This window comes from Oncorhynchus mykiss, chromosome 16 (assembly GCF_013265735.2).
Source record: "Oncorhynchus mykiss isolate Arlee chromosome 16, USDA_OmykA_1.1, whole genome shotgun sequence".
Classification (NCBI taxonomy): Eukaryota; Metazoa; Chordata; class Actinopteri; order Salmoniformes; family Salmonidae; genus Oncorhynchus; species Oncorhynchus mykiss.
Genome location: NC_048580.1, coordinates 30,927,002 through 30,953,349, shown reverse-complemented (window position 1 = coordinate 30,953,349; position 26,348 = coordinate 30,927,002). Strand labels below are relative to the sequence as shown.

The following is a 26,348-nucleotide window of genomic DNA, read 5'->3' as shown; positions in this document are numbered from 1 at the left end:
TGACATTGACAGTTCACATACACTAAATTGACTGTGCCTTTAATTAAACAGCTTGGAAAATTTCAGAAAGTTATGTAATGGCTTTAGAAGCTTCTGATAGGCTAATTGACATCATTTGAGTCAATTGGAGGTGTACCTGTGGATGTATTTCAAGGCCTGCCTTCGAACTCGGTGCCTCTTTGCTTGACATCATGGGGAAATCAAAATAAATTATCCAAGACCTCAGAAAAAAAAGTCTGGTTCATCCTTGGGAGCAATTTCCAAACGCCAGAAGGTACAAACAATAGTACCCAAGTATAAACACCATGGGCCCACGCAGCCGTCATACCGCTGAGGAAGGAGACGTGTTCTTTCTCCTATAGATGACCGTGCTTTGATGCGAAAATCAAATCAATTGAGTTGCAAATCAATCCCAGAACAGCAGCAAAGGACCTCGTGAAGATGCTGAAGGAAACCGGTACAAAAGTATCTATATCCACAGTGAAACGAGTCCTATATCGACATAACCTGAAAGGCCACTCAGCAAGGAAGAAGCCACTGCTCCAAAACCGCCATAAAAAAAGCCAGACTACAGTTTGCAACTGCACATGGGGACAAAGATTGTACTTTTTGGAGGAATGTCCTCTGGTCTGATGAAACAAAAATAGAACTGTTTGGCCATAATGACCATTGTTATGTTTGGAGGGAAAATGGGGAGGCTTGCAAGCCAAAGAACACCATCCCAACCGTGAAGCACGGGGTTGGCAGCATCATGTTGTGGGGGTGCTTTGCTGCAGGAGGGACTGGTGCACTTCCAAAATAGATTGCATGGGGAAGGAAAATGATGTGGGTATATTGAAGCAATATCTCAATACATCAGTCAGGAAGTTAATTGCAAATGGGTCTTCCAAATGGACAATGACCCCAAGCGTACTTCCAAAGTTGGGACAAAATGGCTTAAGGACAACAAATTCAAGGTATTGGAATGGCCATCACAAAGCCCTGACCTCAATCCTATAGAAAATTTGTGGGCAAAACTGAAAAAGCGTGTGCGAGCAAGGAGGCCTACAAACTTGACTCAGTTACACCAGCTCTGTCAGGAGGAATAGGCCAAAATGCACCCAAAGTATTGTGGGAAGCTTTAGGAAGGCTACCCAAAACATTTGACCAAAGTTAATCAATTTAAAGGCATTGCTACTAAATACTAATTGTGTATGTAAACTTCTGACGCACTGGGAATGTGATGAAATAAATAAATAATTCTCTCTACTATTATTCGGACATTTCACATTCTTAAAATGAAGTGGTGATCCTAACTGACCTAAAACAGGGAATTTTTACTAGGATTACATTTCAGGAATTGTGAAAGTTGAGTTTAAATGTATTTGGCTAAGGTGTATGTAAACTTCCGACTTCAACTGTAGGTGATTTGATAATGTTGAAGTTGAAATGGTGCTGGAATAGTGAAGGCAGCTCTTTTCGACTTGAGGTAACTCTCCGTGGTTCTAAATCAATGGTTGTTTTGTAGTCCAAAAATATCAGAAACAATTTGCTTGACCATGCTGTAAGTTATGTAACTGTTTGTTACATGCAAAATGCTTTGAGGACTTGCTCGCTGGGTTTGTGATGAAACAAAGGTGTGGTTGAATTTATTCTGCTACTGTGTCTTCTTATTGTCTCGGCTTTCGGCCTACAGTATATATAATATGAACTAACAGGTTATAGAGCAAACAACCAAATTATCACAACACATAGGCTACTGGACTGCAATATAGAGTAAGTGTCTTTCACATTTTTGTTATGCAACTGTTTCACCGACCCCCTGGAATGCGGCCTATGGCTTTCTCAGGTATTTCTCTGAGAATCGGTGAGGCAATGGGTGAGGCCCAAGATTAACTGCATACTGCTGTAAGCTGCAGTCGGTGAGGTTTTTGCTCAGTTTGGAATGTATTTCTACCTAACACACCATCAGTGGGTCTGTAAAATCCAGAATCATCCGGTTTTCAGGAGAAAAGCAGAGAAGAGGCGAAGCCTGAAAACCGTATGCTTCCGGTTTCCTTCGACCCCACTCAGGCGTTTATTTTACGTCTGCTACTTTAGGTTATCGAACTTCAAACAAACCCAGAAATTAATCCAGTGCAGTGTCCCAGTTGTCAGGGATTGTGGCAGTGATTTCACACTAGCTCTTTCAAGTGAAAGTGTGAATGTTGCTAATTACTTTGTCTCCTAACTAGATGCATTGTAGTAGCATGTACCCCCTTATCATGAATGACAACGTTAGCTAATATTTGGCTAACTGATTGTGTATGCAGGCTATTACATGAGGTACTAGTGTTGTCTGGTAAAATATACCATTAAGCACCATTGAACATGGTCTGTGATCTGTAATGATTAACCAGTGAGTAATGACTGTTGCTGTGATAAAAAATGTCACTGTACCAGAGTAGTGTTCATTAGGCAGCAAACAGAAGAACATTTACTTAAGAAACACACACAATAAGAATCACACATTTTTCTTTTCCATGTTTAAAAACTTTGGTCTCTACTGAACATGACCCAGGGTGGCCATTGGCACCCAGCCCTTTCCGTATCGCTTACACAGACCAATGAGTCATTTCTCAGTGCTACACTGTACCAGGGTCCTGTTCATTAGGCACCAAACAGAAGGAAACAGACTGAAATCGTAAGGAACTACCTGGAAGTGTCCAATGAGAAAAGCATATTTTTGATTAATGTTGCACTTTTCCTTTTTGCCTACTGAACAGGACCGTGTGTGTGTGTGTGTGTGTGTGTGTGTGTGTGTGTCATGGCTGTAATCTGTGTTTGTGCTGTGACTGTTTGCTTTGCCTCACACCAGGGGAGTTAGTCCCTACTACGAGTTGAACTAGTGGCCTCAGTCAGTTTCAGTGGAAAGTGTCAGGCTGAAGGCCACAACAGACTTATACAAAGTGATTTTGCTTCGGTGAGGTCTCTTGTTGTTAAGCAATGGGGAAACCCCAGACAGTAAAACACAATCCGGCTCTTGGGTTATTAATATGCTTCTGCCTGTGGTGTTTCGCCATGCCATGTTTTTGTGAAGATTTAACAGTAGGCGATCAAAAGCATTCAACATGTCTCCTTGGCATGCTCAATTAAGCCCCTACTGTTAAATATAGTATGTCTCTCGTTCATCTCTGTCTCCTCTCCGACTCTCCTCGTCTGTCATTCCCAAGTGCCTCGGGGGCCGTGGTGGAGATGCGGAACACTCAGGAATGCTAACGTTTGTGCTGGCATGGAAGAGAAAATAACATTGATTATGTGTGGTGGGCCAGGGCAGAAAGGGTGCCATTGAGCTAGGGGTGGTGGGGGGCATCTGTGTGGACAGACTAGGGATTGTGTTACTCTGATGGCGTGCTGGCCTTAGGCCCCGGAGCCAGTGTGAATGTTTACACAACCTCAAGACTGGGCCACAGGGGCAGGCCACCGCCTGTCAATCAAACTAGGACCAATCCATTACCAAAGGATCAGTGAGCAGAGAGGTGTTGTGACCATGAGTGATAGTGGTGTGGGAAGTGTGGGACTGGGTCTAAGTGTGTGTGCGTGCGTGCACATGCCCATGTGAGTGTGTATAAAGGAGAGCTATTACAAATTCTGTGTGTAGCTATACAGCTGTTTGAACTATTCTTCTAACCTCTCCCTCTCCTCCTCTACAGGTTAACTCTGGGCAAGCCACTGGGCGAGGGCTGCTTTGGCCAGGTGGTGATGGCCGAAGCATTGGGCATTGATAAGGACAAGCCCAAGGAGGCCGTCACAGTGGCTGTGAAGATGCTGAAAGGTAAAGTGCATTCAGAAAGTATTCAGACCCCTTGACATTTTGTTACTTTACAGCCTTATTCTAAAATGGATTAAATTGTTTTTTTTTCTATCTATACACATTACCCCATAATGACAAAGCAAAACAGGTTCAGAAATATTTGCTAATTTATTAAAAATAAAAGCCTGAAATATCACAATTACATAAGTATTCAGAGGTCTTACTTAGTACTTTGTTGAAGCACCTTTGGCAGCGATTACAGCCTAGAGTCTTCTTTGGTATGATGCTACAACCTTGGCACACCTGTATTTGGGGAGTTTCTCCCATTCTCCTCTGCAGAACGTCTCAAGCTCTGTCAGATTGCATGGGGAGCGTCGCTGCACAGCTATTTTCAGGTCTCTCCAGAGATGTTAGATCGGGTTCAAGTCCGGGCTCTGGCTGGGCCACTCAAGGACATTCAGAGACTTGTCCAGAAGCCACTCCTGGGTTGTCTTGGCTGTGTTCTTAGGATCGTTGTCCTGTTAGAAGGTGAACCTTCGCCCCTGTTTGAGATCTTGAGCTCTCTGGAGCAGGTTTTCATGATCTCTCTGTACTCTCTGTGCTCTGTTCATCTTTACCTCGATCGTGACTAGTCTCCCAGTCCCTGCCGCTGAAAAACATCCCCACAGCATGATGCTGCCACCACCAAGCTTCTCCGTAGGGATAGTATTGGCCAGGTGATGAGAGTGACACTTGGCTATCAGGCCAAAGAGTTCAATCTTGGTTTCATCAGACCAGAGAATCTTGTTTCTCATGGTTTCTCATGGTTTCTTTAGGTGCCTTTTGGCAAACCCCAAGTGGGCTATCATGTGCCTTTTACTGAGGAGTGCCTTCTGTCTGGCCACTCTACATAAAGGCCTGATTGGTAGAGTGCTGCATAGGTGGTTGTCCTTCTGGAAGGTTATCCCATCTCCACAGAGGAACTCTGGAGCTCTGTCAGAATGACCATCGGGTTCTTGGTCACCTCCCTGACCAAGGCCCTTCTCCCCTGATTGCTCAGTTTGGCCAGGTGGCCAGCTTGGTGGTTCCAAACTTCTTCCATTTAAGAATGATGGAGGCCACTGTGTTCTTGGGAACCTTCTGTGCTGTAGAAATGTTTTGGTACCCATCCCCAAGATCTGTGCCTCGACACAATCCTGTCTCTGAGCTCTATGGACAATTCCTACGACTTCATGGCTGTGTATTTGCTCTGACATGCACTGTCAACTGTGGGACCTTATATAGACAGGTGTGTGCCTTTCCAAATCATGTCCAATCAATTAAATTTACCACAGGTGGACTCCTAGTTGTAGAAACATCTCAAGGATGTTGAAATGGAAACAGGAGTCTCGAGCCTCATAGCAAAGGGTCTAAATACTTATGTAAATAAGGTATTTATTGCAAAACATGTCTAAAAAACTGTTTTTGTTTTGTCATTATGGGGTATTGTGTGTATATTGATGAGGGGGAAAAAATGATGTAATACATTTTAGAATATGGCTTTAACGTAACAAAATGTGGAAAAATTAAAGGGGTATAAATACTTTCCGGATGCACTGTACATGTGAGTTTTTCCCTCAATTTGTATCTGTGCGTGTGTTTGTGCTTTTACCACTGTGCGTGTGTCCCTCCCTCAGTAAAGCCTACGGGATCTTAGTATCTCAGTATTGACACAGTGTATCCCTAGCCGTGTGACACACTGCCCTGCTAGCTGTAAAGCCACTGGCTCTAGTTTGGGGTATATGTTGTGGCTGGGCGTGTGTGTCTGTGTACGGGGGTGTGTTTACTTACAGTATGTATTATTTCTTATTTACACTACATACCACTGCACACCTGGCTGTGTGTGCAAGTACACCATCAGGCTTGGGGGAATAATGGATTACATGAACTCCATTACAACTGACTGATTCCAAAAATCAGACAGACTTTGCTTTTTAAAACCTCTTAAGGGAAAGTAATGTAAAAGTTACTGAAAGTAATCAGATTATGTTCCTGAGTTTGGGTAATCCAAAAGATATGTTACTGATTACGATAATTACATTAAAAAAGTAACCTATCCAACCGTGTACACTACATACACGAACACCTGCTCGCCGTACATCTCATTCCAAAATCATGGGCATTAATATGGAGTTGGTCCCCCCTTTGCTGCTGTAACAGCCGCCACTCTTCGAGGAAGGCTTTTCACTAGATGTTGTAACATTGCTGTGGGGACTTGCTTCCATTCAGCCAAAAGAGCATTTGTGGGGTCGGGCACTGATGTTGGGCGATTAGGCCTGGCTTGCAGTCAGCGTTCCAATTCATCCTAAAGGTGTTAGATGGGGTTGAGGTCAGGGCTCTGTGCAGGCCAGTCAAAGTTCTTCCACACCGATCTCGACAAACCATTTCTGTATGGACCTCGGTTTGTGTGCAAGGGCATTCTCATGCGAAAACAGGAAAGGACCTTCTCCAAACTGTTGCCACAAAGTTGGAAGCACAGAATCTTTTAGAATGTCATTGTATGCTGTAGCATTTAGATTTATCTTCACTGGAACTAAGTGGCCTAGCCCAAACCATGAAAAACAGACCCAGATCATTATTCCTCCTTCACCAAACTTTACAGTTGGCACTATGCATTCGGTCAGGTAGCGTTCCACAGGCATCCGCCAAACCCAGATTTGTCCGTCGGACTGCCAGATGGTGAAGCGTGATTCATCACATCATAGTCCAATAGCCCCAAGCTTTACACCACTCCAGCCGACCCTTGGCATTGTGCATGGTGATTTTAGGCTTGTGTGTGGCTGCTCGGCCATGGAAACTCATTTCATGAAGCTCCCGACTAACAGTTCTTGTGCTGACGTTGCTTCCAGAGACAGTTTGGAACTCGATAATGAGTGTTGCAACATAGGACAGAGTATTTTTACGTATTACGCGCTTCAGCACTCAGTGGTTCTGTTGTGTGAGCTTGTCTGGCCTACCACTTCGCGGCTGAGCCGTTGTTTCTCTGAGCCATTTCCACTTCACAATAACAGCACTTAGTTGACGGGGCCAAATTTAGCAGGGCAGAAATCTGACGAACTGACTTGTTGTCACTGAGATTTTCAGTAAGGTCATTCCACTGACAATGTTTGTCTATGGAGATTGCATGGCTGTGTGCTCGATTTTATACACCTGTCAGCAACGGCTGTGGCTGAAATAGCCAAATCCACTAATTTGAAGGGGTGTCCACATACTTTTGTGTATATATATATATATATATATATATACTGTATATATAGTGTACATACAAACCTGCCTGTATGTCACTGAATGTGCGTGTGTACCTGAACCCAAAATCTAGGTGTGTGTGTACCATAAAAGGTTCTGTGTAATGGATGCCTACAGCGCGTATTTGATGCACAAAGATATAGTCACTCGGTGGACATTCAATGTTGCCATTAAATCATACATAATCAAATAACATTGGAAATTGGCTAGATTTGTTCCTACCTACCTAAGGATTCATTTGATAGCCCCATGTCTCACACACAGACCAAATTGAAACTTGCATTTTTAAGATGTTTGCTGTTTGGTGAAAACATTGTATAAAGTAAACATTATGACTCTGGGGCTGGTGATCAATAACGGTAGGTCACAGGCAGAAAAATAAGTTCATCCTCGTGTAGGTAGCAGCCATCTTGAAATGAAGTCATCGGCTCGGCCTGCCCTTGTAAATTCATATGCCCATATTTGGTAGTAGGTCACACCAAAGATTTGAAGGCACCGATCAATAGCCAAGATAGCTTTCCGCAGACACCCTACTTTTCCAAACTGAATTGAATAAATAAAAAATCTAATAGGGTCCCCAAATATGGGGACTTTACATTTTAAAGTAACTGAGCGAGACAGGACCATCCAGGGAGGGCTAGTTAACAGGTAATGATGCTGACAAATGAATGCAGCCTATAACATTGCGCATGTGTCTGTAATTAATGAATATGTATTTTCTGTCCTCTATAATGACCCATTGTTCATCCCTCCTCCTTCCCCCCTCCAGACGATGCTACAGAAAAGGACCTGTCTGATCTGGTGTCAGAGATGGAGATGATGAAGATGATCGGTAAACACAAGAACATTATCAACCTGCTAGGGGCCTGTACACAAGATGGTGAGTACAAGGGACTCTACCATAACTTACTCTGTACCTCTCCCATACATCTACAGTGGTGGCCAAAAGTTTAGAATGGCACAAATATTAATTTCCACAAAGTTTGCTGCTTCAGTGTCTTTAGTTATTTTTTGTCAGATGTCACTATGGAATACTGAAGTATTTCAGTAAATTACAAGCATTTCATAAGTGATAAAGGCTTTTATTGACAATTACATAAAGTTGATGCAAAGAGTCAATATTTGCAGTGTTGACCCTTCTTTTTCACGACCTCTGCAATCCGCCCTGGCATGCTGTCAATTAACTTCTGGGCCAAATTAACTTCGGGGCCAAATCCTGACTGATGGCAGCGTATTCTTGCATAATAAATGTTTGGAGTTTGTCAGAATTTGTGGGTTTTTGTTTGTCCACCCGCCTCTTGAGGATTGACCACAAGTTCTCAATGGGATTAAGGTCTGGGGAGTTTCCTGGTCTTGGACCCAAAATATCTATGTTTTGTTCCCCGAGTCACTTAGTTATCACTTTTGCCTTATGGCAAGGTGCTCCATCATGCTGGAAAACGCATTGTTCGTCACCAAACTGTTCCTGGATGGTTGGGAGAAGTTGCTCTCTGAGGATGTGTTGGTACCATTCTTTATTCATGGCTATGTTAGGAAAAATTGTAAGTGAGCCCACTCCCTTAGCTGAGAAGCAACCCCACACATGAATGGTCTCGGGATGCTTTACTGTTGGCATGACACAGGACTGATGGTAGTGCTCACCATGTCTTCTCCGGACAAGCTTTTTTCCGGCTGCACCAAACAATTAGAAAGGGGATTCCTCAGAGGAAATTACTTTACCCCAGTCCTCAGCAGTCCAATCCCTGTACCTTTTGCAGAATATCAGTCTGTCCCTGATGTTTTTCCTGGAGAGAAGTGGCTTCTTTGCTGCCATTCTTGTGGCTTCTTTGCTGCCCTTCCTCTGTCAAACACGTGACGGCACGTGTTTGACAGAGGAAGAACAATGATTCCAAGCACCACCCTCCTTTTGAAGCTTCCATTCTGTTATTCAAACGCAATAGCATGACAGAGTGAACTCCAGCCCTGTCCTCGTCAACACTCACACCTGTGTTAACTTCTCTAGGGTAGGGGGCAGCTTTGGATGGAAAGCATGCCAGCTTTCTACTCAGGCCCAGAAGATAGGATATGCATATAATTAGTAGATTTGGATAGAAAACACTCTAAAGTTTCCAAAACTGTTAAAAGAATGTGAGTATAACAGAACTGATTTGGCAGGCGAAAACCTGAGAAATCCATTCAGGAAGTAGTTTTTTTTTCTGTAGTTTTCTATTCAATGCCATTACAGTATCCATTGACTTAGGACTCAAATTGCAGTTCCTGTGCATTCCACTAGATGTCAACAGTCTTTAGAAATTGTTTCAGGTTTGTATTCTGAAAAATGAGGGAGTAAGAGCAGTCTGAATGAGTGGACCCTGCCGTGTCAGAGCTTTTTCATGCGCGTGACCAGAGACAGTGCCAGAGACATTTTTTCTTGTTTACCTTTTATATTGACGACGTTATTGTCCGGTTGAAATATTATAGATTATTTAGGCTAAAAACAACCTGAGGATTGAATATAAACATTGTTTGACATGTTTCTATGAACTTTATGGATATAAAGTGGATTATCGAACAAAATAAAAATGTATTGAATACATTAATGTCTTCTGAGTGCACCCATATGAAGATTATCAAAGGTAAGGGATTCATTCTATCTCTATTTCTGACTTGTGTAACTCTTCTACTTGGCTGGTTACTGTTTGTAATAATTTCTCTGCTGGGCTATGTTCTCAAATAATCGTACGGTATGCTTTCAGCGTAGAGCATTTTTGAAATCTGGTTGGATTCACAAGAAGTTAATCTTTAAACCAATGTCAAATAGTTGTATATTTTCTGAATTTTTATGAGTATGCCTGTATTTGAATTTGGCGCACTGCAATCTCACTGGATGTTGGCCAGGTGGTACGCTAGCGTCCTGGAGAGGTTAACGAGAGAATCACTGACATGATGTCAGCTGGTCTTTTTGTAGCAGGGCTGAAATGCAGTGGACATTTTGAGGGGGATTCAGTTCATTTGCAAGGCAATTAATTGCAATTCATCTGATCACTCTTCATAATATTCTGGAGGACATGTAAATTGCCATCATACAAACTGAGGCAGCAGACTTTGTGAAAATTTATATGTGTCATTCTCAAAACTTTTGGCCACGACTGTACTATGAATATGGTGTTGAATATCAGAACTGAATCTACAGCCGTATTTTATCCACACACACGACAAAACCTCTCCCACCATATATTTGTCATGTTTGACTGTCATTCACAAATTGTCAGCATTCAAGTTTTCAAGATAACATCCTGATACCGATAATCCCTGACTCGTTCCTTCAATACTCAAGATTCATCCCTCCCCCCCAATTTGTAAAGCAGTGATCAGTCAGTGTGGAGTCCTAAATGTGTGCATGTGTCCTCTCTCTCTTTCTGTCTGTGTCTCTTTTTCTCTCTGTGACAGGCCCTCTATATGTGATAGTGGAGTATGCCTCTAAAGGGAACCTGAGGGAGTATCTACGTGCCCGCAGGCCCCCTGGCATGGAATACTCCTACGATATTACCCGCTGCTCAGATGAACAGCTCACCTTCAAGGACTTGGTCTCCTGTACCTACCAGGTGGCACGGGGCATGGAATATCTGGCCTCACAGAAGGTACACACACACACACAAACACACATACAACATGTTCAGTCTCACCATTCTGCTTGGTAGACACACTTCCTTGGCATTGCACTGGGTCCTTGTGACTAGGGCTTTAGCCATGGTGGTTGTGTAAAAAATGTGTGTTTATCAATATTGTCTCCTAAAAACACATCTCTAGCCACCTGTCCAAATCTCAGCATTGTCTCTCTCTCTCACACAAAGCCTCTCTGTATGGACAACTGAAGAATAGCGTTTTCACAACGCATTCACAACTGGCAATGGGCACTATAGCCAAACACTCCATCACGCTCCTGCTTACTAGAGAAATGTGACAGAGCCTAGAGCATACAATAACACAGTATGCTAACACACTCACATGCATACATACACACGCATACACACATGCACCTAAACACACATGCACAGGAGACATAAACATCTAGGTGCACAAACAACTTCTACCATGTATCTGTCATGAATCTTCCTCCAATTCAGGCATGTTTGTCGTGCATGTATTTTGTCGTCATGTTATATTAGGCAGCGTGTGTTACTTTAACCTTTTCACGCATAAGTTCCAAATATCTCTAACAGTCGCCCCAGGGTGAGTTTGTTTTTATGCACGTGATGTCAGAATGCACTCACTGTTCCAAAATGTGATGATTACGGAACAGGACAATTAACCTGCGCTGCCTTCAAACAAAGATAACTTGTCACTTTCAAGCTATTTTCTTACTTAAGTTCTTCTTTAAGTTTTATTTTATAACAACAGTTTGAATTGTGGTGTGTTCTACCTCCTAATTAATTGAAGTTCTGGTGACAAATCATGCATTCTGATTATTGCGTAGATTGTAATGGACATCAAATCAAATTCTATTGGTCACATACACATGGTTAGCAGATGTTAATGCGAGTGTAGCGAAATGCTTGTGCTTCTAGTTCCGACAGTGCAGTAATATCTAACAAGTAATCTATCAATTTCCCAACAACTACCTAATACACACAAATCTAAAGGGGTGAATGAGAATATGTACAGTGCCTTGCGAAAGTATTCGGCCCCCTTGAACTTTGCGACCTTTTGCCAACATTTCAGGCTTCAAACATAAAGATATAAAACTGTATTTTTTTGTGAAGAATCAACAACAAGTGGGACACAATCATGAAGTGGAACGACATTTATTGGATATTTCAAACTTTTTTAACAAATCAAAAACTGAAAAATTGGGCGTGCAAAATTATTCAGCCACCTTAAGTTAATACTTTGTAGCGCCACCTTTTGCTGCGATTACAGCTGTAAGTCACTTGGGGTATGTCTCTATCAGTTTTGCACATCGAGAGACTGACATTTTTTACCATTCCTCCTTGCAAAACAGCTCGAGCTCAGTGAGGTTGGATTGAGAGCATTTGTGAACAGCAGTTTTCAGTTCTTTCCACAGATTTTCAATTGGATACAGGTCTGGACTTTGACTTGGCCATTCTAACACCTGGATATGTTTATTTTTGAACCATTCCATTGTAGATTTTGCTTTATGTTTTGGATCATTGTCTTGTTGGAAGACAAATCTCTGTCCCAGTCTCAGGTCTTTTGCAGACTCCATCAGGTTTTCTTCCAGAATGGGCCTGTATTTGGCTCCATCCATCTTCCCATCAATTTTAACCATCTTCCCTGTCCCTGCTGAAGAAAAGCAGGCCCAAACCATGATGCTGCCACCACCATGTTTGACAGTGGGGATGGTGTGTTCAGCTGTGTTGCTTTTACGCCAAACATAACGTTTTGCATTGTTGCCAAAAAGTTCAATTTTGGTTTCATCTGACCAGAGCACCTTCTTCCACATGTTTGGTGTGTCTCCCAGGTGGCTTGTGGCAAACTTTAAACAACACTTTTTATGGATATCTTTAAGAAATGGCTTTCTTCTTGCCACTCGTCCATAAAGGCCAGATTTGTGCAATATACGACTGATTGTTGTCCTATGGACAGAGTCTCCCACCTCAGCTGTAGATCTCTGCAGTTCATCCAGAGTGATCATGGGCCTCTTGGCTGCATCTCTGATCAGTCTTCTCCTTGTATGAGCTGAAAGTTTAGAGGGACGGCCAGGTCTTGGTAGATTTGCAGTGGTCTGATACTCCTTCCATTTCAATATTATCGCTTGCACAGTGCTCCTTGGGATGTTTAAAGCTTGGGAAATCTTTTTGTATCCAAATCCGGCTTTAAACTTCTTCACAACAGTATCTCGGACCTGCCTGGTGTGTTCCTTGTTCTTCATGATGCTCTCTGCGCTTTTAACGGACCTCTGAGACAATCACAGTGCAGGTGCATTTATACGGATATTTGATTACACACAGGTGGATTGTATTTATCATCATTAGTCATTTAGGTCAACATTGGATCATTCAGAGATCCTCACTGAACTTCTGGAGAGAGTTTGCTGCACTGAAAGTAAAGGGGCTGAATAATTTTGCACGCCCAATTTTTCAGTTTTTGATTTGTTAAAAAAGTTTGAAATATCCAATAAATGTCGTTCCACTTCATGATTGTGTCCCACTTGTTGTTGATTCTTCACAAAAAAATACAGTTTTATATCTTTATGTTTGAAGCCTGAAATGTGGCAAAAGGTCGCAAAGTTCAAGGGGGCCGAATACTTTCGCAAGGCACTGTACATATAAATATATGGATGAGCGATGGCCGAGCGGCATAGGCAAGGTGCAGTAGATGGCATAAACACAGTAAATACATATGATATGAGTGATGTAAGATATGTAAACATTATTAAATAGGCATTTTTTAAAGTGGCATTGTTTAAAGTGTCTAGTGATCCATGTATTAATGTGGCCACTGATTTGAGTCTCTATGTAGGCAGCAGCATCTTTGAGGTAGTGATTGCTGTTTAGCAGTCTGATGGCCTTGAGACAGAAGCTGTTTTTCAGTCTCTCGGTCCCAGCTTTGATGCACCTGTACTGACCTCTCCTTCTGGATGGTAGCAATGTGAACAGGCAGTGGCTCGATGGTTGTTGACCTTGATGATCTTTTTGGCCTTCCTGTGTCATCGGGTGCTGTAGGTGTCATGGAGGGCAGGTAGTTTTCCCCTGTGATGCGTTGTGCAGACCCTCTGGAGAGCCTTGCGGTTGAGGGCAGTTGCCGCCCCAAGCTGTGATACAGCCCGACAGGATACTCTCGATTGTGCATCTGTAAAAGTTTGTCAGGGTTTTAGGTGACAAACCACATTTATTCAGCCTCCTGAGGCTGTCTGTGTGGGTGGACCATTTCAGTTTGTATGAGATGTGAACTTAAAACTTTCCACTTTCTCCACTGCTGTCCCTTCGATGTGGATAGGGGGGTGCTCCATCTGCTGTTTCCTGAAGTCCACGATCATCTCCTTTGTTTTGTTGACGTTGATTGAGAGGTTGTTTTCCTGACACCACACTCCGAGTGCCCTCACCTCCTATTTGTAGGCTGTCTCGTTATTGTTGCTAATCAAGCCCACTACTGTTGTGTCTTCTGCAAACTTGATGATTGAGTTGTAGGTGTGCATGGCCACGCAGTCCTGGGTGAACAGGGAGTAGGGAGCTGAGCACTCACCCTTGTGGTTCCCCAGTGTTGAGGGTCAGCGAAGTGGAGATGTTGTTTCTTACCTTCACCACATCTATGATGTGTGTAAAATACTTTTTGAAGGTTGTACTGATTATGATGAGCTAATGCTAAGCTATTTGCCAGCTATGTGTGGGGCCATATTTGTTGACATTATACAATGCATTCTGGGTGTCACTTCAACGTCTGTCAGACCAAAGGTGTTATAACAAAATGAGATGAAGGAATGGTGTTTTGCTCAGTTATTTCAATCAATGGAGAACTCACCCGTTATGTGATGAATTGTAAGGAGTAATTTCTATTAGCATGTTGTGGTTTCTGTCAGCCGAGAGTTAGCTAAATATGACCGCATGCGTTACCTCAATCTTTCCTCAATTAGCGCTAGGACTAATGTAGCCTACATTTTCCAGTTTGAATGATTGTGTTATGCTGTTGCTACTTCTGTGAATGTTTAAACATTGCATCCAAAAATAAACTGGTGAAATTCAGGACATAACTTTCTGAGGACTGTGTTTGTGCAAAATGTTTCTGAGAAAAAGCAGTGTTGCCAGCTGAAACGCTGACTGTTGCGTCAATCGAAACTGGATGTCCTAAATAAGCGGTCTAATCACACCGGTTTGAGTGTATGCTGCAGGGATCACTGTAGAATGATCACACACGTTTGTTGGTACTTGTCAAATTAAATATGTTTCTGGTTCATTACACTTACCATACACATACATAGTATAACATTTTTAGCATAGCTTACTTATGTTTCTATTGAAGTTTAAGTTCTCGTTCTCAATTTCATCTATATCTCCATCCACCCTGTCCCATTTTCTCTACTTCTCTCCATCCAGTGTATACATAGAGACCTAGCAGCGAGAAACGTCCTGGTCACAGAGAGCAACTTCATGAAGATTGCTGACTTTGGCCTGGCTAGGGACGTCCACAACATCGATTACTATAAAAAGACAACTAACGTGAGTACTTGGGGGGGGGCACTTGAGGAGTGTATACTGTGTCGTGTGTTCTGTAATGTTGTGAGGGGGTGTATGTGACAGTCAACTCCATTTCAATTGATTAATTCATGAAGTAAACCGATATTCCTTAAGGAAAATTTGAATTTCAGTTTACTTTCTGTATTGTGTAAGTTGAGCCTCCCTCCGTCCTTCTCAGTCTTGGCAGAGACAGGAGGTAGACTGATTCCTTCATCCCGCTCCCACTGCTTTTCATACCACGCACGCCTGCTCCCACTGACTTCTTGTTCGATTCCCACCCGCTCCAGCAAGAACTGGTCCCGAACCCAGCCGTCATACTGCATTGTTATTGTAGGTCAGGGTGGATTACATTCTGGCCAATTACATTCTGCCGTGGGCCAATTTTTCCTTGAGCGGATGGTCGGGGGCCGGAACATAGTTATAAATAATTTGTACACTGCAAATTGATTAGCAGCGATTAGCAGACCTGCCAACATGCAAGCATTTTGCGTACCAACTACGTAACTCTCTGTCCATGTACGTAGGTACGAGATCCGAGTTAAAAGTATGCAGAAATGAAAAGGGCCTGATATATATATATATATATATATATATATATATATATATATATATATATATATATATATATTTTACATTTTAATAAAAAATTAATCCACTGAATAAATCTAACATCCCGATTCTCGAGCTGCAACACACAGACATGTACGGAGTTTGTGTCAACGGACATAGAGATCAATACATCATTATTCGACGTAGTTACCCAGTGCCTGCCCCTCCTCCTGTTTGCTGTGATGCTGAGTTCGCTGACTGTCAGCTGCACGTAAACACATAACACATAGACAAATCCATTTTCGACTCTGCCTGAAAAAACTCTGCGTCATGTTAGGGTTCACTCGTTCAGACTGGTCTTACTCCCTCATTTATAAGAATACAAGCCTGAAACGATTTCTAAAGGCTGTTGATATCTAGTGGAAGGCATAGGAACAGCAAATGGAGTCCTAAGTCAATGGATACTGTAATGGCATTGAATAGAAAACTACAAAACCAAAAAAATAACTACTTCCTGAATGGATTTTTCTCAGGTTTTCACCTGCTCAATCAGTTCTGTTATACTCACAGACACTATTTTAACAGTTTTGGAAACTTTAGTGTTTTCTATCCAAATCTGCCAGTTATATGCATATCATATCTTCTCTGCCCGAGGAGCAGGCCGTTTAATTTGGGCGTGCTTTTCATCCAAAATTCCGAATGCTGCCCCCTACCCTAGAGAGGTTAACAAAGTATAGTTTTAGCAAGTCGGTTAGGACATCTACTTTGTGCATGACACAAGTCATTTTTCCAACAATTGTTTACTGACAGATTATTTCACTGTCTCACCATTCCAGTGGGTCACAATTTGAGATTCTTCAAAGTAGCCACGCTTTGCCTTGATGACAGCTTTGCACACTCTTGGCATTATCTTAAGCAGCTTCACCTGGAATGGTTTTCCAACAGTCTTGAAGGAGTGCCATCATAAGTTCCAGCCCATGATGGCACCAGCAGACCAGTCAATAACGGGATTGTATCGCTGGAGCCAAGAGAATCCCAATACCACGGGAACCTGAGGCTTAGAGCAGGAATTGGATTGTCTCTCTGTGGTTCCCTGACACCTGTAGGTTGATGGGGGTGGTATTGTGGATGACCCAGTCTATAATGCCCGTCCAGTGCTCTAACATCCATGGGAATGGAGAGAGGCTGAGTGGGGATGCCCAGCTCGGACGACAGGGTAGCGTCCATAAAGCTCTCATTGGCCCCAGAGTCGATGAGTACCCGGAGAGATTTAGATTGGTTCCCCCACAGCAAAATGGCATGAAAAGGGGTGCGAGTAAGGGGAGAGGAAAAGTTCTCCGTATGGCCCACCAGAGTACTCGCTCCTACCGGTGAGCCTGGTCTTTTAGTGGACAGGTGGAGAAGAAATTACCAGTAGTCCCGCAATACAGACAGCCTAACTCTGCCTAGTTGCATTGGCTCGGGAAGAGGTTAATCGGCAGACTTCTGAGACTCGACGGAACTCGGGTAGCCTCGGGTTCTCTCGGCAACGGCTCCATCGAGGACTTCCGGGATGCCTCGGAGGTGAGGTTGAATCCTTGGGCGGGCAAAATCAAATCTCCTCTTCTTCGTAGTTTCCGGGCTGCAAGCTCGTTCTTTACTTCCTCTGAAACTCCGTGCAGGAGCATGTCGAACAGCGCTTCCGGGTTCCAGGCATGTGCGGAAATCCACCGCATTGTCTGCCACACTGCAGGAGTCTTGCCGAAGCTGGAGTAACTTCTGGGCAGCCTCTGTCCCGGACAATGGAGCATCAAAAACTTTATTTACCTCCGCCACAAACTCCTCCAGACATAAGCATTCGACCAACTGTTGTTCCCATAGTGCCGAAGGCCAGGCGAGAGCACTCGCGGACATTAGCGTGATGAAGTACGCTATCTTAGAGCAGGGGAAGGAGGAGGGCTGCAGCTCAATGATGTCTGCTGGGTTAGTCAAGGTCAGTTCGTACTATTACGTTCTAGGGAAGACCCAGATGCAGACGGTGTCGAAGTAACATACGTTTATTACTAGAACAGCGGGCAGTCAAAACGACAGGTCAAGGGCAGGCAGAGGTCGGTAATCCAGATCAGAGTCCAAAGGATACAGAACGGCAGGCAGGCTCAGGGTCAGGGCAGGCAATATACTGCCCCCTACCCAAGAGAGATTAAGCACATTTTTACTCTTGAACTGATTTAGGCTTGCCACAACAAAACAGCTTCTCATTTATTTGAATTTTTTACATTTCTAAAAACATAATTCCACTTTGACATTATTTGACAGTATTGTGTGTAGATCAGTTACACAACACCTCAATTTAATCCATTTTATATTCAGGCTGTAACACAACAAAAAGTGGAATGTGTTTATACTTTGTGATGGCACTGTAGATAATGAATGGCCTACAAAACAGAAAGACAAAATGGTTTTGAAATAATCTTGCAAAACTTCAATATAGGAGCGGGACAATTTGAAGGCAGGCACAAATAAATGTGTTATCAATATTTATATACAGTCAAAGTTGGAACCTAAACTACAGCCTATCATATTTAGGAAGTTAATCTCCACGGAAAGACCATTGCGCGTGCTTCTCATCCATTCATACAGCATACAGGTTTCATTGAGACCAAACACAGGCACATTTGATCTCCCACGCCCAACACAATAGAGAAGAGCTAGGTTATAGAACTTGAAGCAAAATTATCCTTTGAGAGTTTGTAAATATTGCGACAAAGAGCTGTTTTTAATACAATAGATAAGAAAGACAACTGTGCTAAATAATCTGTGGGACCCAAAAATATTTTAATCCCAAAGTTATCTGTCTGACCACTCTCTCCCACCCACAGCATGAAAAATGCTGACCACACCGCCAGCAGCTCTCTAACTGGAGGTTCCCAGACCATCAGTGAATGCAGTGCTTCTATAGAGGCTCTGCACTAGTTTGTGCCTCCTCTCTTGTTCCTTCACTTCCATAGCCACTTGTCCAAACAGACCAAGAGATGGAGAGACACTGAAATAGAGGGAGAGCAACAGAGTGCTTGACATCTCCATAGCAGACCCCCAGTAGCATTCATCTGATTCCCACTGTAGAGCACATCCTCCTTTAGTATGCATGGCTGTCTTTTCATTACACACTGAGAGCCTAGCCTAGTTGAAAACAACAAGAACCACAAAAACAACCAACCACAACACAGCATGAGCCATAGACAATGGGAAATGGTGATGATGACGATAATCACCAATCCACCAGTCTTAACAATACTATGTTCTAGTCTTGGATAAATTAGACTTATTTCAGAAGGCCTAATAAAAAGGTAGGGGCAGAACTAAAGTTAATCATAATCATGATTATCATCTGCCCCTACCTTTCTATTACCCATTCTAAAATAATTTCTCCTACACTGCAACTTCAGTATGCATGAATGTATTTGACCCTGCTTGTCACTTGCTATCCATGCTGCAGTGTTTAATGACATGCAGAAATAAACTGTCTTTATCTGCAACCCAGTTTATTTGCTAACTGCTGTAAACGTATGACAGTACCTCTGGGAATTCCCTATTGGTATTCCCAGATCTAATGAGATTCTTGGGAATACCAGGAACCTGGAAGAGTGCATGAATTAAAAGATGCTGATTAGCCAATAAATATTGGTCATGAAATACCCTATGTCTGACTGTGTATAGATATTTCAATGTTACCTTTTTGACCTTGACCTATTGACCTGTGTGTATGTGTCCTCCTCAGGGTCGTCTCCCGGTGAAGTGGATGGCTCCAGAGGCACTGTTTGACCGTGTGTACACTCACCAGAGTGATGTGTAAGTACTGTACCTTGATTTTACTCTCTTACACACACAATTCGCACAGGGTCATCAAAGCTGGGACCGAGAGACTGAAAAACAGCTTCTTTCAAGGCCATCGGATTGTTAAACAGCCATCACTAACATTGAGTGGTTGCAGCCAACATACTGACTCAAATCTCTACTGTACTCTATACTGCATCTTGCCTATGTCTTTCGGCCATCGCTCATCCATATATTTATATGTACATATTCTTACTCATTCCTTTACACTTGTGTGTAAAGGGTAGTTGTCAGAATTGTTAGATTACTTGTTAGATATTACTGCATGGTTGGAACTAGAAGCACAAGCATTTCGCTACGCTACCATTAACATCTGCTAACCATGTGTATGTGACCAATAAAATTGGATTTGACTTGATTATAGTTTTGCCAAGTCGGTTAGGATATCTACGTTGTGCATCACACAAGTAATTTTCACAACAATTGTTTACAGACAGATTATTTCACTTATAATTCACTATCACAATCCCAGTGGGTCAGAAGTTGACATACCCTAAGTTGACTGTGCCTTTAAACAGCTTTGAAAATTTCAGAAAATTAGAAGCTCCTGATAGGCTAATTGACATCATTTGAGTCAATTGGAGGTGTGCCTGTGGATGTATTTCAAGGCCTACTTTCAAACTCCGTGCCTCTTTGCTTGACATCATGGGAAAATCTAAAGAAATCTGTCAAGTTCATCCTTGAGAGAAATTTCCAAACACCTGAAGGTACCGCATTCATCTGTACAAACAATAGTACATAAGTATAAACACCATGTGACCAAGCAGCCGTCAAACCACTTAGGAAGGAGACGCGTTCTGTCTCCTAGAGATGAATGTACTTTGGTGTGAAAAGTGCAAATCAATTCTAGAACAACAGCAAAGGACCTTGTGAAGATGCTGGAGGAAACAGGTACAAAAGTATCTATATCAACAGTAAAACTAATCCTATAGATATAACCTGAAAGGCCGCAAGCAAGTTAGAAGCCACAACTCCAAAAGCGCCATAAAAAAGCTAGACAACGGTTTGCAACTGCACATGGGGACAAAGATCATACTTTTTGGAGAAATGTCCTCTGGTCTGATGAAACAAAAATAGAACTGTTTGTCCATAATGACCATCGTTATGTTTGGAGGAAAAGGGGGAGCTAAAGAACACCATCCCAACCGTGACGCACGATGGTGGCAGCATCATGTTGTGGGGGTGCTTTGCTGCAGGAGGGACTGGTGCACTTCAAAATAGATAACATGATGAGGAAGCAAAATTATGTGGATATATTTAAGCAACATCTCAAGACATCAGTCAGGAAGGTAAAGCTTGGTCACAAATGGGTCTTCCAAATGGACAATGACCCCAAGCATACTTCCAAAATTGTGGCAAAATGGCTTAACCTCTCTAGGGTAGGTGAGACGGTAGCGTCCCACCTCTTCAACAGACAGTGAAACTGCAGGGCGCCAAATTCAAAACACAGAAATCCCATAATTAAAATTCCTCAAACATACATGTATTTTACACCATTTTAAAGATACACTTGTTGTAAATGTCCGATATCACAGTGTCCAATATCAAAAAGGCTTTACGACGAAAGCAAACCAAACGATTATGTTAGGTGAGTGCCTATTCACAGAAAGCACAGCCATTTTTCCAGACAAAGAGAGGATTTACAAAAAGCAGAAATTTAGATAAAATTAACCACTAACCTTTGATAATCTTCATCAGACACTCATAGGACTTCATGTTACAAAATACATGTATGTTTTGTTTGGTAAAGTTCATATTTATATCCAAAAATTTGAGTTTACATTGGTGCCTTACGTTCAGAAATTCCAAAACATCCTTTGATTTTGCAAAGAGCCACATCAATTTACAGGAATACTCATAATAAACATTGCTAAAAGATACAACTGTTATGCATGGAATTTTAGATGCACTTAATGTAACTGCTGTGTCAGATTTCAAAAAAGCTTTACGGAAAAAGCAAACCATGCAATAATCTGAGTCGGCGCTCAGAGCCCAATCAAGACACAAATATATCCGCCATATTATGCAGTCAACAAAAGTCATAAATAGCATTATAAATCTTCACTTACCTTTGCTGATCTTCATCGGAATGCACTCCCAGGACTCCCACTTCCACAAGAAATGTTTGTTTTGTTCGGTAATGTCCATAATTTATGTCTAAATAGTTACTTTTGTTAGCGCGTTTGGTAAACAAATCCAAAGTCACGAAGCTCATTCACTAAAAGCAGACGATGTCAAAAAGTTCCGTAACAGTCAGTAGTAACATGTCAAACGATGTATTGAATCATTTTTTAGGATGTATTTAAAATAAATATTCAATAATGTTCCAACCGGAGAATTCCATTGTCTTCAGAAGTGCGATGGAACAGAGCTCCCTCATGTGAACGCGCATGGTCAGAGCATGGTCTACTCATGGCAGACCTTACTCATTCCCTTCTCCTTCGGCCCCACTTCACAGTAGAAGCATCAGACAAGGTTCTAAAGACTGTTGACATCTAGTGGAAGCCTTAGGAAGTGCAACACTACCAATTTCCCACTATCTTCAATAGGAGCTGAGTTGAAAATCGAACAACCTCAGATTTCCCACTTCCTGGTTGGATTTTTTCTCAGGTTTTTGCCTGCCATATGAGTTCTGTTATACTCACAGACATCATTCAAACAGTTTTAGAAACTTCAGTGGTTTATATCCAAATCTAATAATAATATGCATATTCTATCTTTTATGGCTTTGTAGCAGGCCGTTTACTCTGGGCATGCAGGGTAGCCTAGTGATTAGAGTGTTGGACTAGTTTACCGAAAGGTTGCAAGTTCAAATCCCGAGCTGACAAGGTACAAATCTGTCGTTCTGCCCCTGAACAGGCAGTTAACCCACTGTTCCTAGGCCGTCATTGAAAATAAGAATTTGTTCTTAACTGACTTGCCTAGTTAAATAAAGGTAAAATAAAATAAAATGCTTTTCATCCGGACGTGAAAATACCGCCCCCTACCAAAGAAGTTAAGGACATCAAGGTATTGGAGTGGCCATCACAAAGCCCCGACCTCAATCCTATAGAAAATGTGTGGGTAGAACTGAAAAAGTGTGTGCGAGCAAGGAGGCCTACAAACCTGACTCAGTTACACCAGCTCTGTCAGGAGGAATGGGCCAAAATTCACCCAACTTATTGTGGGAAGCTTGTGGAAGGCTACCCAAAACATTTGACACAAGTTAAACAATTTAAAGGCAATGCTTCCAAATACCAATTGAGTGTATGTAAACGTCTGACCCACTGGGAATGTGATGAAATAAATAAATAATACTCTGCTATTAATCTGACATTTCACATTCTTAAAATAAAGTGGTGATCCTAACTGACCTAAGACAGGGAATTTTTTACAAAGACTAAATGTCAGGAATTGTGAAAAACTGAGTTTAAATGTGGTTGGCTAAGGTGTATGTAAACTTCTGACTTCAACTGTATCTACATGGGCAGTGGAATGACAATAGGTGAGCGATGGATACAAAGTGCCATTGAATGGAGCAAAGGGATGTGTTAACAAACAGAGAGATGTAGAGATAGAAAGAGGGAACAAACGCAGGGCCAGTTATGTCAACAGATCGATGGAGAGATAACCACAGGAGCAAATAAAAGATCACAGTGTCTTTGTATTGTGTTGTGGCCTCTTTGGGTCACTAAGGTAGGCGTGTTGGTGTGTGTGTGTGTATGCCTCCATTCCCTGTGGGTGCTATAATATACTCTTTGTTGCTCCCAACACACACACTGCCATGAAGAGTCATTGATTATTTATTTTTTATTTAACCTTTATTTATCTAGGCGAGTCACTTTTATAAAAAGTCACTTAAAAAAAATTATCTTATTTACAATGACGGCCTACCACGGCCAAACCCGGACGACGCTGGGCCAATTGTGCGCCGCCCTATGGGACTCCCAAACATGGCCGGTTGTGATACAGCCTGGAATCGAACCAGGATCTGTAGTGACGCCTCTAGCACTGAGATGCAGTGCCTTAGACCGCTGCGCCACTCTGAACCCTAAATTAATGTTAGGGTGAACATTTATAGAGAATGGTTAGCGGAATCAATTAATTCCATTGATTCCATTAATTATGGAATCAATGGGATGATATAGTTACCCTTCAACCCTTTGTTTCTCTGAGAGGTAGCAGTTGAAATCGTGTAAAAAAAAAAAAAAAAGTAATACTTCATTGCCATCAATTGTTATCACTTGTATGTATGTATGTATGTATGTATGTATGTATTTATGTATGTATGTATCAATGGATGCATAACATGATAATAGTAATGAAAGCATTAATGTTGAATATGTGCGTTTGTGTTTTTCTTCCCAGCTGGTCATTTGGGGTGCTGATGTGGGAGATCTTCACCCTGGGGGGTTCTCCGTACCCTGGTATCCCCGTAGAGGAGCTCTTCAAGCTGTTGAAAGAGGGCCATCGTATGGACAAGCCTGGCAACTGCACCAATGAGCTGTATAATACTATTTGATTCACTTTATCTCATATATACACACACACATATATATGCAGGCAGACACACACACGCACAAATGTGCACACTCACACACACACACAATTGTGCACACACACACAAACCCTACTGGGGTCCCCACCCTCACCCCATCTCCATCAGATCCATGATCCTACACAGCTGGCCTGGGCCTGTATCAATGTTGTCATTCACAATGGGCCCATTCCAGTTACACAGCACATAATGTCACTGACTGCACCGGTATTGTCAGGCCTAATGGTCTCACGCTGTACTGGAAACAGTGAAATCTACAGTGGAGACAGACAGACCTAGGATAGGATTGGTATTGGCGTGCATTTGTCTTAAACGGAGAGTGCAGAGAGGAGTGTGCAGAGAAATAGAACCAGCATAGCTATGTGTTTGGATTGGCTGGTTCATACCTTGACACCTAGGCTCAGATAAATTAGTCTTTATCATCTCACCCACTTTTGACAGGCAATTGGACAATGATTTTAGAAATGTGCATCAGTCTGTTGAATGGGTGGCATGGCATGTGTTTTGGAAAGAAAAACAATGAAGTACTTTTACTAACCGTTCATACTCCTTGTTTCTCTTTCTTCTCTCTCTCTCAGGTACATGATGATGAAAGACTGTTGGCATGCCATCTCCTCCCACCGGCCCACCTTCAAGCAGCTGGTGGAGGATCTAGATCGCATCCTCACCCTGGCCACGAATGAGGTGAGGGCACAAACCAGAGTCATTCCGCTTCACCTTTTCATATCTAGAATCTGGAGCCAGAGCAATTCACTTTCCTCCAGAGTTGGGGTCAATTCCCTTTCAATTCAGGAAGTAAACTTTTTTTCTGTTGAAAAGCATTGAGTAAACATGGAATTGGAATTTCAGTTTACTTCCTGAATTGACTGAATTTAAAAGGAGTTGACCCCAACCCTGCTGACCTTGTATTCTTGGAAGTGCTTGGTCAATGAGAAGTATGATGTAAAAGCATGTCAGGCTTCTCTCCTAAAAGCTTAGAAAAAGGTGCACACTATACAGGCTCACGGACACTCCAATTGCCAGGGCAAGCAAAGTTGATCAACACTTTTTTTAACCAAGAATGTTGAAAAGCATTAGAAGGATCCTGCGTTGGCTGACACATGACCTTAACAATGACCAGAAAATGGCTGCTTGATTCAAACCAGGCCCCCGAGCTGTGGCCATGGCCCACTGATGTTGCCAAATCATCAAAAGATACTCTGAGCTATTCCTCGCCTCAGAATAATGGCTTGTGTTTCTTTCCGTTCCCCTCCTGTTGTGTGTGATATCCATGCGCGGGCCTGAAGAGGGGCTGTGGATGGAAATATGTCAGGGCTTGTCTGGCTTCAGACTGGGCCGCCATAGATTATGCCAAAAGCTCCAACTTCAGTGTTTCAGTGTTTGAACTTTTGAAATGTAATAAAGCGCCTTCCTTTTTTAAAAACCGCTCTTTAGTAATGTGAGACGCCTTGTGTTGAGCTGAGAAATGGAAGCCAGCACTCGTTTTTATAAGAATGCTCAAACACCAACAACGCTTCTCTTCTTCCTCCCCACTCACTCTCAACTATTTCTTAATCACAACTATTCCAATAACTGACACAAAAGACAAGAGAAAAAGGAGAGAGGAGGGTGCAGGGATGAAGATGAAAAGAGCAAAAACAACTGCAAAATGTTTGTTCAAGTTTTTTTTACAACTAACATTAGAGATTCTCCAGTACTTTTGTGCCAATTTTTTTGAAAATAAACTTAAGAGCCAAAAATTATCCCCGAAAATGGTTACTATGTCACATATGTGCAGATATATGTACCATGTCATTGCTCTCTCTTCTCACTCTGCTGTGTGTGCATCTTGCTAGCTGCCACTCAAATGGCCAGGAGCTGAAGCTCATTGGCTAGAACTCGAATTGCAAGTGGGCTGGCACACATGGGGGGAAAATGTAGGGAAAATGGCACAGCACAGCTTCCAGAAAAACCCTTGCTTTCAAATGTTGTGGCTAATTGAGGTAAAACAGTAATTCTGATCATAGATTATGGATGTATGAACTACAGATTGGCACATCCAGCTCAAAGCAAGAGGTTTAAAAAATACTTAGTAGTTGCCAAAGTTACGGAGCATGTCTTTAATAACAAAATTTACGTTTATCTTTTCCTTGGCTTTTGGGATATTTTTTTTCAGTCATTCTCCTACTGCACTCAAACC

At 42.3% G+C, this 26,348-nt stretch overlaps 1 protein-coding gene across 7 annotated transcripts in view; it reads left to right on the top strand.

Moving 5' to 3' along the window:
- LOC110491806 (fibroblast growth factor receptor 2) overlaps window positions 1-26,348 on the top strand; it is a 94,711-nt gene that overhangs the window by 65,966 nt on the left and 2,397 nt on the right. For all 7 annotated transcript variants that reach the window (XM_021565573.2, XM_021565571.2, XM_021565570.2 and 4 more), the window contains 7 exons: window positions 3,672-3,793; window positions 7,806-7,916; window positions 10,466-10,656; window positions 15,070-15,192; window positions 19,517-19,587; window positions 23,980-24,117; window positions 24,748-24,853. In XM_021565573.2, the coding sequence (XP_021421248.1) occupies window positions 3,672-3,793; window positions 7,806-7,916; window positions 10,466-10,656; window positions 15,070-15,192; window positions 19,517-19,587; window positions 23,980-24,117; window positions 24,748-24,853 (862 nt within the window). The remainder of the gene's footprint in view (window positions 1-3,671; window positions 3,794-7,805; window positions 7,917-10,465; window positions 10,657-15,069; window positions 15,193-19,516; window positions 19,588-23,979; window positions 24,118-24,747; window positions 24,854-26,348) is intronic.